The sequence below is a fragment of the Oreochromis aureus genome, linkage group 1 (genome assembly GCF_013358895.1).
Source record: "Oreochromis aureus strain Israel breed Guangdong linkage group 1, ZZ_aureus, whole genome shotgun sequence".
In the NCBI taxonomy this organism is placed as follows: Eukaryota; Metazoa; Chordata; class Actinopteri; order Cichliformes; family Cichlidae; genus Oreochromis; species Oreochromis aureus.
In genome coordinates this window covers 27565543-27579104 of record NC_052942.1, presented here as the reverse complement: position 1 = coordinate 27579104, position 13562 = coordinate 27565543, and the positions used below count along the sequence as shown (strand labels likewise).

The 13562-nt window shown below is 39.7% G+C and overlaps 1 protein-coding gene across 2 annotated transcripts in view; it reads left to right on the top strand.

The window, feature by feature from the left end:
• The first annotated feature begins 1460 nt into the window (after positions 1-1460).
• Positions 1461-13562, top strand: part of itsn2b (intersectin 2b) — a 36798-nt gene continuing 24696 nt past the window's right edge. For both annotated transcript variants that reach the window (XM_039611807.1, XM_031730900.2), the window contains exons 1-7: positions 1461-1686; positions 9466-9524; positions 10226-10318; positions 11048-11111; positions 11225-11400; positions 11648-11881; positions 12924-13026. In XM_039611807.1, coding sequence (XP_039467741.1) covers positions 9518-9524; positions 10226-10318; positions 11048-11111; positions 11225-11400; positions 11648-11881; positions 12924-13026 — 677 coding nt within the window. In that variant the 5' untranslated portion in view covers positions 1461-1686; positions 9466-9517. The remainder of the gene's footprint in view (positions 1687-9465; positions 9525-10225; positions 10319-11047; positions 11112-11224; positions 11401-11647; positions 11882-12923; positions 13027-13562) is intronic.

Here is a 13562-nt window from a genome sequence, read left to right as displayed (position 1 = left end):
ACGGAAAAACACAAACTGTTGACAATGTGTAGCAGTGACCGATATACACAGCATCGCTTTTATAGTTTTGTATTATTTATTAGTTTTTGTTTAGATATCAGTTAAATGAAAATTCGTTGTACTTCTTAGCTGAGTTTTCCATGACCACAGTAACCAGTCATGTCCTTGCATGTGTCCATTGTAGCAGTGTTAAATAACATTACATGCATTAATGTTAAAGAACATCGCATGAAGTGAAAACTATTGGTTTAACTGTAGGTGTAAAATATATATATATATATATATATATATATATATATATATATATATATATATATATATATATATATATATATATATATATATATATATTTTGTAGGTTTTAGAAGATGGACACCTTATTTCTTTCACAGTGGTCCACTGCCTATCATTCCCCGACACCTTTACTTTGCAAAAGATGTTTTCATTACTATTAATTAGTCAGTTTTTACCACTACCCAATATATATTGTGTTGCAACCAGACTAAAATTCATTGGCTTATTTACTTAGTTACTGGCATTAAATCGTGTTTTTAAATGCAACTGCTATATCAGTAGTGGGCATGTATGGTACGTAATGAGTGTTCATGGAGGCAGGAGATCTGTTAACATTCAAATTATCACCCACTGAATTTTCTATCATTTAAAAAAAAAATCTCTTTGCAGCCATCATGCATTCCCACAGAGCTTGTGATGTCGTCCCACTGGAGCAGCCAAATATGGCCAAATTACAGTCCAGGTATGTGACTAAGAAATTTCCAATCAGTTTTGGAAATGACTGATTGTTGGACACCCAAGTGCCACCCACATTAAAAAAGATATCTAATTTAAGGCAACAGTGTCACTTCAAAGTCTGGATTATTTGGATGTTATCACAATTCTGGGCTATGGAAATTTACATAGCTACACCCAGTTAAAAACAGGCAATGAGTTGATTTACCGATCTAATACAGTACACTATTGGTTGGCTATATAGGTTAATCCAAATTTCCAAAGTGAGCTACTCTTTGTGACTTTAATCACAGAGGATTTCTGAATTGTTTCCTGCGAATGTGCAACTGTGTAATCTCAGAATATATGACTATATAATCCCAGAATATATGACTATATAATCTCAGAGTGTATGGCTGTATAATCTCAGAACACATGACTGTATAATCACAGAACGTGTACCTATATAATTTCAAAATATATGACTGTATACTCTCAGAATATCCTTTTCTCATAAATTGTAATGAATAATCTAAAAGTCATACAAGGATTTTAATCTCTTCTCCATTACTCTCCTAGTCTGGCTCCATATCGTATAATATTACCCTCACTTGTCTCTTATCTGCCTCCCATCCCATCGATTGTTCTCCTTCTCCATCTGTTCCACTTTTAGTCCTCCCTTTCTCTCTCCTCCCACTCGCCGGACGTTAGCAGCGCCCCGCAGGCTCCAATCACTCGTCGTCAGCCATGTTGTTGGTGTGACACACCGAGCTGTCAGCAACAGGTTCTCTGAGCAGAAACGTTGGCAAACTTAACATATCTCCTGAAAACAGCAACTCTCCGCGGATACTAAACTTTGAGAGCGTGTGTGGGAAACCGTCCAGAAGTGGTGGCTCGTCATTTGCGGCCTCTCGAAAGCTCAGAAGTTGATGTTTTTGAACCGTAGCGGTGAGAGAGGTAGGCAAGCGAAACTGCTTATCTAAGCATGACTATAAGTTTGATGTTCTCATAATAATCCCTTTATAGACTCCCTGTTGACTTTTCGATATTTTTAATGACTTTTCCGTGTTCGTGTTTCCTTATGTGCCTTGTTTAATTTGAAAATATGAAAGGAAAAAGTGTTCTTTAAAGAGGTGATGCTTCACCGTGGATGCCAAACAACCTGGGACCGTGAGAGTTGGGTTAGCTTGCTAAGTTGTGCGTTTTCATTAAATGTTTTGTTTGTGGACAACCAGATGAGGAGTGTTTGTTGGCGCTTCTTTTATGGCGAAAGTGTATCTGGGAGGTTTGTGAGGGCAGATTTGCAGGAAAGTCTCCTAAATTCCTTTTGGCTCAAACTAGTTGAGCAGGTTGCAGGCAGGTCTCAGTGACTGGTGACAAGTGATCAGGGAATGCGACTCTTTCGGTTTATCTAGAGACACATACACCGAGATGAAGGTTGTAAATGACGTTACCTTGCCCAAGTGGAAATTTTTGTATGAATTATTGGCCTGCTCGGTCTCAGTTGTTCAAAGTGACCTAATTAGTGAAAGCCGCAGCCCACACAAATACATTTAATGAAATAATTCAAAATATATTTCTTGTGTTAATTCCTAACCAATAGCTGACAGGATTACTCAACCATATTTACTATAGGCTACTGTAGATTGGTGCTGCTGCACACAATGGTTCTTCCCTGCGAAATAATCTGTTTTTACAATTAATTAAGACCATGACCAGTGAGCTTAGAAACAAAAAGCTAACTGAAATAGTATTGGGATTATAGAAAACTAACTATTATCCACACATCTATGCATTTTCTGAACTGCTTATCCAATTCAGGATCGTGGGGGTTCTGGAGCATGTCCCAGCTGTAATAAGATCAGAGGTGGGGTGCACCCTGGACAGGTCGCCAGTCTACTACAGGGCTAACATTAACACCTACAACCAGCTTACAATCAACAGTTAACCTAACATACAAGTCCTTGGGCTGTGAGAGAAAACCCACGCAGAAGGGTCCCAAGCCTGGAGGGTAATCCCATTCCTTCTTGCTGGGAGGTGCTAATCACTGCACCACTATGCCACTCACTAATAATAATAATTATTAAAAATTTAAAAAAAATGAGGGAAAATTCTTTTAGTTTTTATAAGTCTGGTCAAAGTTAGTCAACAAAACTTAAACCAGGAGGTATTCGTGCATATGATCAACTATAACTAAAGTGAAGGTAATAAAAACTTAACTGAAACAAGGGAACACAATGTGGAAAGTAACTGAACTGAAATAAAAATGAATCTGGAAACATAATAAAATCTACTAATAATACGAACTACTGTGACTGATTATTGCAAATAAGTTTAGTTAAAAACTTGGGGGGGAAAATGCAGGGTAACATATTGCAGCATTTATTTTTCTAACTTGGCAGGCTGTTATTTAAAAAGCTTTCAAATTAACCACATCACCACAAAACATTATCATCAGTTGCTCCGGTGCTGTCTATTTTCAGTGCAAATTTTTTGTTATTGCATAATACTGATAACTTGACAGATAAGGTGCACATATGCACTGAAGTTCTTTTAGCTTTAAAGAGTCTTTTACCCGAAGGCCAACCTTATTAGATAGTTGCTTGGAAAACAAATAAGTGACAGAGGTTTAGAGAAAATGTTTGAAAGGTCTGGAATGAAGTGCATGCTGAGTGTATCTGCTGTTCTTTTCTTTTGAGAAAAGCAATATTCCACCAGTGTAGCGTTTATCCTGCCAGCATTTTTATCAGCACTGGGGAGTCATTTTGTTCCCCTAAATTGACAGGAAAATGTACAAATGTCTCTCTAATAAGGTAACAAAGACTTATGGCCTTTAATATATGTGGGCACATCATGTTCACGTACATCATCACCTACCAGAGTTCTGTTGTAAGCTATTAAAACCCTGAAATCAGCAAAATGTTAAAGTGGTTAACATGCTGAGTTAGTACAGGGAGGAGTCTTACCAAGCTGCAGCTCTTTTTATCCAATCCTAACTTGATGCTTGTCATTTTAATACTGGACACTAAGCAGCAGCCTGCTGTTTTCCTCATCCAACTTTCATTTATTATATAAATATTGGTCCGATATTAACTCGTCAGTCAAACCAGACTCGCAGTCTTTTTTAATTTGGCAGTGGTGAAGCATTGCCATGTTCCCACTGAGCCACATGCACAAGCCAAATAACAAATTTAGAAGTGTACGTTCTCCGGCCCTGTCATGTTCAGATAGATGGACAAATCAAGGTGAGTCAAACCCAGGCTAAAAGAGGGAGAGGTGTGCTATGCCTCTTAAGAAAACAAAATCTGGCATTGCAAACATAGTTAATCAAACCCAATCTGAAATGTTGCAGGTTTGCTTTGCAGCCCTGAGTGTGGTAGATGGGTGTTTACTGCAGAGCAGGTGGATGCTGAAATATCACTTTAATAAAACTACCTGTTAATTGTCTCTGTATTGTGAGAAGGAATTGAAAATACAGATTAAAAACAGCTGAAGAGAAAGCTTGGGTAGTTTTACTGTACACAAAGGCAGACACAGAGGGGAAGAAAGGGTGTCATCGGGCAGAAACAGAACTGTGGATGGAGTTGATGTCATTGGTGTGAGGTCAGCGAGAGAGGCGGCAGAAAATCAATCATTTCTTAGAACGGCATTCACGCAGTGTTTGTATCTGAAAAGAGCAGTGATGATGACAGGACTGACAGGGTGCAGAATATTTTTCTGTTCTCAGTCTCATCCCTATCCCTGACAGTGTTACGTCATGCTCTTTAATTCTTGATTCATTCTAAGCAAGGGTGGGATGGCAGTGAGGTCCCCAGTAGCACAAAGCAAAAGGTATAAACAGATACAGACAGAAAGAAAGGCACACATGGCTCAAAGTGTCTACTGAAGAAGCTAAGGTCAGAAACAGTCATGCTATTTATCCAACAGGTTTCACTGTTATGTATACTAACTGATAGACAGGCAGGTCCACAGCAGAACTCCAAAGAGCAAATTGATATGCATATAAACACAAAAACTCAGTTGATTGTAGTTTGTAAAGAAAAGCTCTTTCCACAATGGAATTTAGACTGTTATGGTCGAAGATAAATAACATCTAATGTCCCACTGTTCATTCTGATTATTTTTTTTCAGTATACAGTGATTATGTGGACATCAGTGTTACTGTTATGCTGGCTGTTAGCAAGTATACTACCGTGTTTCACCACCTCTCAACCATTGTGTAAGAGCTGTTTCATGAACTGCAGGTTGGGACACTGTGAGTCACATGTCTATTTATGTACCGAACTATGACAAAAGCAATGGCTGTTGCATGTGTGTTCACACCAAGATGAGTGGACACATAAGGCAGACTTATGTGTTTTGCTACCCAGGGGTTATCAGATTTTCCACTTCTCAGAATTCTAGTTATACAGACAAGCTGTATAACAGCTGTTCTTTTTTGGGTTGTTTTATTTTTAAATCCAGAACTACACAAGGTTTTTAAAAAATATTGTTCATGCATACACTGTAACTCAAAACCAGCATCACACACAAATAGAGCTAGAATTAGGAGGAAGTCAAAGTGTTGGGCATAGAAACATCAGTAGCTTGGATTCTTGCTGTCATTCAGATTTGAAGACATGCATTGCGGTTGCTGCTCTATTCTCATTACAGATAGCTTCTGTTCACTACTACTGTAGTGCATTCAGAGGTTTTTAGACCTTCAAGTTTTTATTTCAGTTTTTTACAGAACTATGCACATTACGTCACACTTATTGCAAACTTTTGTAAATCAATGAAAATATCTAATTTTCCTTTTCATTTATATGTTGATTAAAACGCCTTTAGCAGCAGTAACAGCCTCAGTCGTTTGTGGGAATTATCACACGTTTGACACACCTTTCTTTTGGAAATTTCTACGCTTTCTATCGTTTTTCAAATTCAACCAAACTCATAAGGAGCGTTGGTCCACAGTAAATTCACGGTCTATCTGAGAGCTCTGTTGGGTTTGTGCCCAGATTGTGGCAGGGTCAGTTCAGGACTGTCAGTGGGGGGAGCCACCCTGTGTTTTCTTGGCAGGATCCTTAAGGTTGTTGTCTTGTTGAAAACCACAGATCCTGAGCGCTCAGTGTCAGCTCCTTGCCTGGTGTCTCCTGCAAATGCTGTTGGGAACTGTGGCTTCAATTAAAAGTTCATATTTCGAACCATAGACAGCATAAAAGGCCTACCAGGATGTCACCTTTTGAAGTTTTGTTTTGAAGCCTTGAGATGAACGTCAATAAAGGAAGTCGGTTTTCTTTTATAGGATTAGAAGTTTTTTGCAACTACAGCTATCGCCATTTGGTGGCCACTAGGTAAAATGCACATTTTTTTTAAGGTGCTTCTTATTTTTGTAACAAGGAAGCTATGTCCATCCACTTTACGCTCTCTGAGTTAAATTCAACAAACATAAGTAGAATAATATATAGCTCACTTCACTTGTCACGGTTTCCATTGGATCTTCTTTTCTTCTAGTTTCACAAGACTTTTTTTCAGCTTTGCGAGTTTCTCTTGTTTGTCCAGTACTATCTAAGCTTGTCACCTTTCACAAATTGTATCTGCCTGCCTGTCTCCTAAGGGTAATTAGAGGTGCATTTTTCTACTTTTTGTATTCTATAACTATCAGCACATGGCTTCTAGGTGAGTTACTGCTTGCAGTAATGGCACATTCCATCTACAAGGCAGCTGTCTCCTGTCAACCATAGTGATAGAGTGATTCAGTTGTATCAAAACAGTGCATTTAGCTTAGAATCTGTTTTGCTTTTCCTTTTCCTACTTGTTTTTAGATGTTTTTAAAAGGTTCTGCATCACTGGTTAAGTATAGATGAGGTTAGTTTTTAAGTTAGGTGGAGCTCTGGTTGTTGATTTTCACTCTGATTTTACCTTGGGGGAGTCTATGCAAATGGTGGGTCAGAGGTATTCATTTAGCAGCACAAGGCTTCTACTGAAGCAGTGTGTGTTTATGTGGAGGGCGATTCCAGAAGGTATTTGCATGAAGTTTGCAAAGCTGACTCTGCCACTGAGGTCACTCCTTTGTGCTAGCCAAGTCCGACGTTCAGTCGGTCAGTTGGTCAGGCAGCCGCCCTGTGAGGAAAGTCAGACTACTTGCTCACTCTGGAAACAGTAAACCTTAAAACCAACAGTCTGCTGCTTTCTTTCACTTATTCATTCAGATTCCTGTAGTGTTGCATTACCAGACATTAGATTCCATGACTTCAGTGTCAGTGGCTTTCAAATGCCTCCATAAGTAAGTACATTTCTTAAAAGGAACAACCAAACTGTCCATTGTCACTGCTGATGGTAATATAGAGAGTGCAATGATATGCTCTAAATTCATTTAAAACTAGTATGATTGTATTTGATGCTCTCCATCTAAACAGCTAGCAAAATAGATGGGAGTAGCAGAGGAAAGAATGGATGATCAGAGATATCGAATAAGAGTATGGTCTGACTCGGGAAAGGAAGGAGAGAGGGAGAGTGACAGATGGCAGGCAGTGGATCAGCCCTCTCTTGTTATTCTCTGCCCTTGTAAGAGCGTCAGCCAGGCACTTTCTTTCAGTTTTTTTCTCTCCCTCATTCATATTCTCATGCACAGGCTTCTTATCACCAAATACGTCAGTAATCAGCTATAAATGACTCTTTAATCTGGAATACTATGTCAGTTTCAACCACAGCTCTCACGCTTATTTTTTAGGACATTAAAAGCTGCCTCTCTGCCAAGATCTGTGATCACATCCTGTCAACTGATGTTGGTTGAGGAAATGCTTGTGTTCGTAGGTTAGGCAGGAAGTGGTGAGCAGAATGATTAGAATTTCTCTCCTGCTTTTCCTCCTCCACCTTCATCATGTTAACCTGAGCGGCTGATGGTAGAGTGATGATAACAGGGAAAGCTGTCATTCTAAAGATGCGAATATGAAAGGAAAAGAGAAAATATGAAGAAAAATTGTTGACGTACCAGTCGGATAGTTAAAGATTAGATCTGTATTCAGTGTTGCATTACTCCTGTTATTAATGGTTCAATAAATAAGTTCACACGACATTCACAACTGTTTCAGATCTAAACAATTCGGTTCTGTTGTGCATGTTGTAATGATCATTTAACAGGAAGAGTGCTACAGCAGCCACAGATAAGACCTATAACTACATCTCCAACCCAGCATAAAGCTACTTACCGGCTTCTGTCAACAAGGACTTCATATATAATACATGAGACAGAGAGTCTGCTACATTTACCCTGTTATTTACATTACAGTCAACCCCTGTGCACTGTCCCTATATAATAATATTTCACTCTGGACCAAAGTACTGGGACAGACCTGCCTGATCACATAATCACATGTAATTACTGAAACTTATAGACTTCAACCTTAAAGAAGAAGCTGAGCCTCCTACTATATAAAACAGGTTTATGCAACAATAGGCCAATTCCCACACTTTGTTTGCAAGTGCATGACTCAACAAGAGCGGTTTCAAAGCCTGATGAGATAGAGAGAGAGAAAGAGTCATAGTCTCTGCTAACAGGAAGGCAGGTTAAAAGTCATTAAGAGTATTGGTTTGTCGCTTTAGTGTAGTAGCTTGTCTTTACTCATTTTCAACAGCTGAATGTTGAGCTACAACTTTACTCTAGATGGAAATATCGTAACCTTACCTATAGCTACAAATTGTAGACAAAGACTGAAAATGTACAAGCAGCAAAACAACATCTGGGCTTAGTCTTAAAGGGCTTTCACACAGGAAGCAATTTGCTTGTTGAGTGTTGGTTTGTCGCTGAATATTGGTAACCAGTGGAGTTAGTTCTGTGGTTGTCTAGGTAAACCTCTAAGGCAGGACTGGGTAATTTTCCCCTGGGGTCACATGAGAAGCTCACACCGTAGAGGATAAACTCATTCCTGGTAATATTAACTTGAAAAGTTAATCGCCCACCCCTGTGCTAAGATGTCTTTCACTGTCATATTTCAATTAATGCTATGCTTTGATTAGACTGTCGCCCTCATGACCTGGACCCAGATAAGCTTTAGAAAATAGAGAGCTGGAAATAAAAATCAATCAACAGGATTGATTCTTGTATTGTGACACTACAGATTTTTCAAGAACCTTCCAAAAGCCTTTCTTTTATTGCTCTTAGGAAAAAAATGTAAATAGTTGTAATTGTTACATTTGCTATAATTAAGTAGTCCTATCATGGACTACAGTTGAACAAAAACTTTGTGTCTGTAATAATAACTTGATGGTGTTTGCGTCACACTGGGGAATAAACATGAACAAAGCATAACATCTGTACATCAAACGTGGGCAGTTTTTTGAAGAAGTGGTGTCTGTTTAACACCAAAGGGCTGCAGATCCTTTGTTCAGTCTACATTTGCTGATCAAACACAGAACGAACAGGGGTTTGTATTCCTGGACACAGTAAATGTAAATAAGTGCGCGTCAGTTTAGCTTTTGTAGTAGCATGTATTTCACTCTGGCAACTACAACGTCAGTGTTGATGGTGCTGAAAAAAGTCCATGTGGTTGAAAAGATTTGGGATGTGGCCAAAGCGAACAGGAGAAGCCCTGTTTGACTCTGCTGACCGACCAGAATCTCTCTCTCTCTCTCTCTGCCTGGTCTGTCTCTGTGCCTCTCTCTGCCTTTTTATCTGCCTGCTCTCTGTGACAGTACTGTCCTCTCTTAGCTGCAGTATTGACTGATGACTGGACCGTGATTATGTGTGTTTTGCAGATGGCTGTGAACAGTAGCTGAGGACGTCACTGGGAGTTCTCCACCTGCGAAAATGAATGGTAAGATCACTGCGTTTTGTGTGTATAAAGGACAGTGTTAAATCTGTGTGTGGAGAATGAAAGAAAGAGGGGTGTGTGAATGTGGCTCTGCAGAGCTGCTGAGGGCAACATATGGCTAGTTTTAGTGATAATTGCTGGGTTGTGTTTGGTTGTGTTATAGTTTGGCACAGTTGTGCTTTTTAGTAATTTTAAAGTCTGGTCCAAATCTTTTCCTTTTTTTTTAACACCCCCCCCAAAAAAAAAAACAAACAGGTTTACTAATAGCTTCAGTTACAGGACTAAAGTACACAGATTAGTATATGTTTTTGGTCTTGGTGTAGTTTATATATGTTGGTGTTGTTGATATATCGTGGAGTAAACAGCCTTGCTGAATAGCAGTAAAAGTGTCTTTTTTTTTCCACTTAACAAAGTGAAAATTGAGCTTCATTATCACTTTGTCAATACTGGTGGATTCCCAGTGTCTGACTGCTGCTGAGGCTGGCCTCTTTCATCTTATCTGTGTGAGTTGGTCTGTGTGTGTGCACCTGTCTTCCTGTTTCTTTTTTACGCTTTTGTAAGCTTGTGAAGTGAACTGAATATCTGATAAATCAGCTGACATTAATTAGAAAAATTAAACCTGCTACTTCTTGGGGCATATTTGCCTGGAATTATTTAATCTCATTGACTATGTCTGAAACTTTACATTTCCTTTCCCCCCTCAGGTGGTCCAAGTGTGTGGGCAATCTCCCCAGAGGAGAGGGACAAACATGATCAGATGTTTGACTCCCTCTCCCCAACGATGGGCTACGTCACAGGTACAGACATTTAAACACGCTGTTTGTCCATGATTCACACAGTGACTGGATGCCGGTTTTCAGAGTGCTATTTTATCATGATGAAACTGGAAATTGCAAATGGCTGTGGCTTAGGTATCCCTAATCCCCAGCCCCTCCCCATGCTGAAGTGTCCTGGGGCAAAACATTGAATACTATGTTCCTTCAGATGGCATGCCAGTGCCTGTGTATGGGAGTAGAAAACATTGTAAAGCGCTCTGTAGCATCGATAAGGTTGAAAAGTGCTTTATAAATGAAAACATGTGGCCCGAGGACCAGAACCGGCCAGTGGACCATCTCAGTCTGCCCTGCAACATCCTAAAAGGAAAAAAACGAAACAACCCCCAAAAATGTCAATAAGAGGCGTCGTTATCTGAAGGAATCTTGACTACGTGACTGCAGTGCCTCTGCATTGTTAATTTGTGTCTTCCGTTACCTATGCAGTGGTAAACATTAAACAACTGGCAAGATGCATATAAATGTTGATAAACTATTTGGATGGAATTTTAGTGAACGAGGCCTTCTGGAGTTACCCATCTGTGATTTACAGTAATAAACAGACACATACAAATACAGATGCTCAAGCAACGAGGCACATGTAAATATAACCAATATAACATATGTATTAAAGTCCACATAGTGATATACAACCTCATACTTAGGTTAAACTGACACTTTTCTGTTTTCTTCCCTCTCTGTGTCTTTTTATAGGAGACCAGGCAAAGAAGCTTTTCCTTCAGTCAGGGCTGCCTGCATCAGTGTTGGCTGATATATGGTGAGAGAAACACACACAAACTCTCTCACAGTGGATAAGATGCTGTGCTTGAGAGGATCTTCTTGAGAAGCCATCACCGTTTCCTTGCTTATGTTCTGTGTTCTGTCTCCCAGGACTCTGGCCGATATGAATAAAGATGGAAAGATGGACCGGCTGGAGTTTTCTGTCGCTATGAAGCTTATAAAGCTAAAACTTACGGGTACACCACTTCCGTCATCACTTCCAATCATCATGAAGCAGCCTCCAGTGCGTGCTCCCACCATGAATAACCCCACCACCCCTGCCTATGGTACGATATTATTATTACATCGTACGTTATAGCAGTGAATGTCCTTTTAATGGACATGGCCCACAAAAACAGGAAAAGAAAGAGCTGCTATGGCTCCTAGGTAGAATTTAAAATATGATTTTTATGAAGAATTCTCCATTCAAAGATTTTGCAGCACTTAGACTAATCTAAACTGTGTCTGACTGATTGTTTCCATGCATGCTTTCAATCACTGTGATCAAAACTGGTGTATCTAATTGTGTCATAGGAATTGGTTCTATGATGCCTGGAACAAACCTTGGCATGTTGACTCCTATGGCCGTGTCACCTATGACACCAATGACAGGCCTCACCCCGATGGTTCCTTCATCATCAGGAATGAACCCACTAATGATGTCCACTGCCCCCAGGCCCCTGGTGGTTCCAACTATGGGAAATACCACAGTACCAAATGGCACCATGGGACTCCTCCAGCCAATTTCTTCTGGAGGTTTGAATACTGGTGTGTGTAATTCTCTTTTCTATTAATCAGTTAGCTGTCATTTTTGTTTTTTTCACCATGTATCTGAGAGACCTCTAACAGAAAAACTATTAGGATATTATTAAATACACTACACTTTAAATATTTGAGGTTATCATAGTGCTTTGTGTTATCTAATCGATGTTTATCATGCTAGTTGATCAGGTTGTCACAGCTGAAAACTAACTAAAGAAGCAAGCCCATGAAGCTCCCTAAAGGAGAACTTTGTTCTGAAGATTTTTCTGTTTTAAGAAAGGTTTTTGTTCAACAGCCTTTTTCTTTTTAAAGAGTAGTACATGTGGAAAAGAGTGTATTAAATATTCTGCCAGCTTTTTAACATGATAAACTTGCATTAGCTAATAGTGCGCGGGATTTGTATGCAAACTTTTGGCACAAGCAGCTTGGTAGTGTTTAAATTTTTTAGTCTACTGGAAATTAGATCTAGATCCACAAATTTTGCATCACGTTGATGCTCTTAAGGAAATACCTCAAACTAATCAGAAACTAGATATCCTTCTGGTTGGGGGACTTGAATAATGCATGTTATGGAGGGAATGTTCACCTTTGACTTAGGTATGCACTGTTAGGCAGCTCTTGTTTGTCTTTTTGATTATTGCTTTCTTGATGCTTATCAGCTGTTTGTTGTAGCATGAAAACTGCTGAGGAGAAATGCTGGCTGTTCTCTCATATTAAATACCGTATATTTGCTGACGATGAAGCAGTTCTGGGGATTTTAAGGGAAAACCAGGGAAATGGAATGGCTCCTGTCCTGTTTTGCAGAGTCAGGTCTCTGTCTCATCTCCATACAAATGGCCTCCCTGTCCTTGACAAGGTTACAACAGTGATCACAGTATATTAATATAAGGCCTCTGCCATTTAAGAAAACTGTAGACAGAACTCTCAACTTTTTCACCAAGTGAAAAAAAGAACATCACATTTTGTAATTGCGGTTAAGTGTTTGAATAACATATTGTGCCCTATTGTTGAAATATGATTAATGCGTGTGTGTGTGTCTCTGCTTCAGGCCTACCTCTATCTGCGACCTCTTACGCCTCTCCGCTTGGACGCGCCTCTTCTCCTGCTGGTATAAACACGGCCTCAACACTGCTAGACCTGGGATCTGGCAGGTAAGACCTGCACATATACATAAGCATGTCTGGGCAACCTTTGACTTGTTTACCTTGTCAGTTTCTTTTAGCCCCTTTCAACTAATACCTGCTCGGCTCAGCTCGACTGGATTTTTAGGGTTTCCATTAAATGTTAGAACTCGGCTCTAGGTAACTACTCAACCGGGGTCCCAAGTGATCTGAGTTGACCTGAAAATGTGACATCAACAGACTGCATGCCACTGACTGGCGAGTCAATGGCATCAAGGGCGACTACTTCACAAAAATCAAAACTGCCATTTTTGAAACCGGGCAACGAGGAAACACCGTGGTCACTAAGTATGACAAAAAGCCATACACCGAGCAGCAGGAATACCATCGCCTTGAAGCCCTCCATTGTTGTGCTCCGTTTGTGTTGCAAACAAATTAAATCACAAGACTTCTGGGCGCGTTGCTATATGTCAGAAAAATAAAATGTCAGAAATCGAATTGAGTTGAGCTGAGTAGGTCCTAATGGGAAAAGGGCTATTATGCGTACAAACGTTAAAAATTTGGTG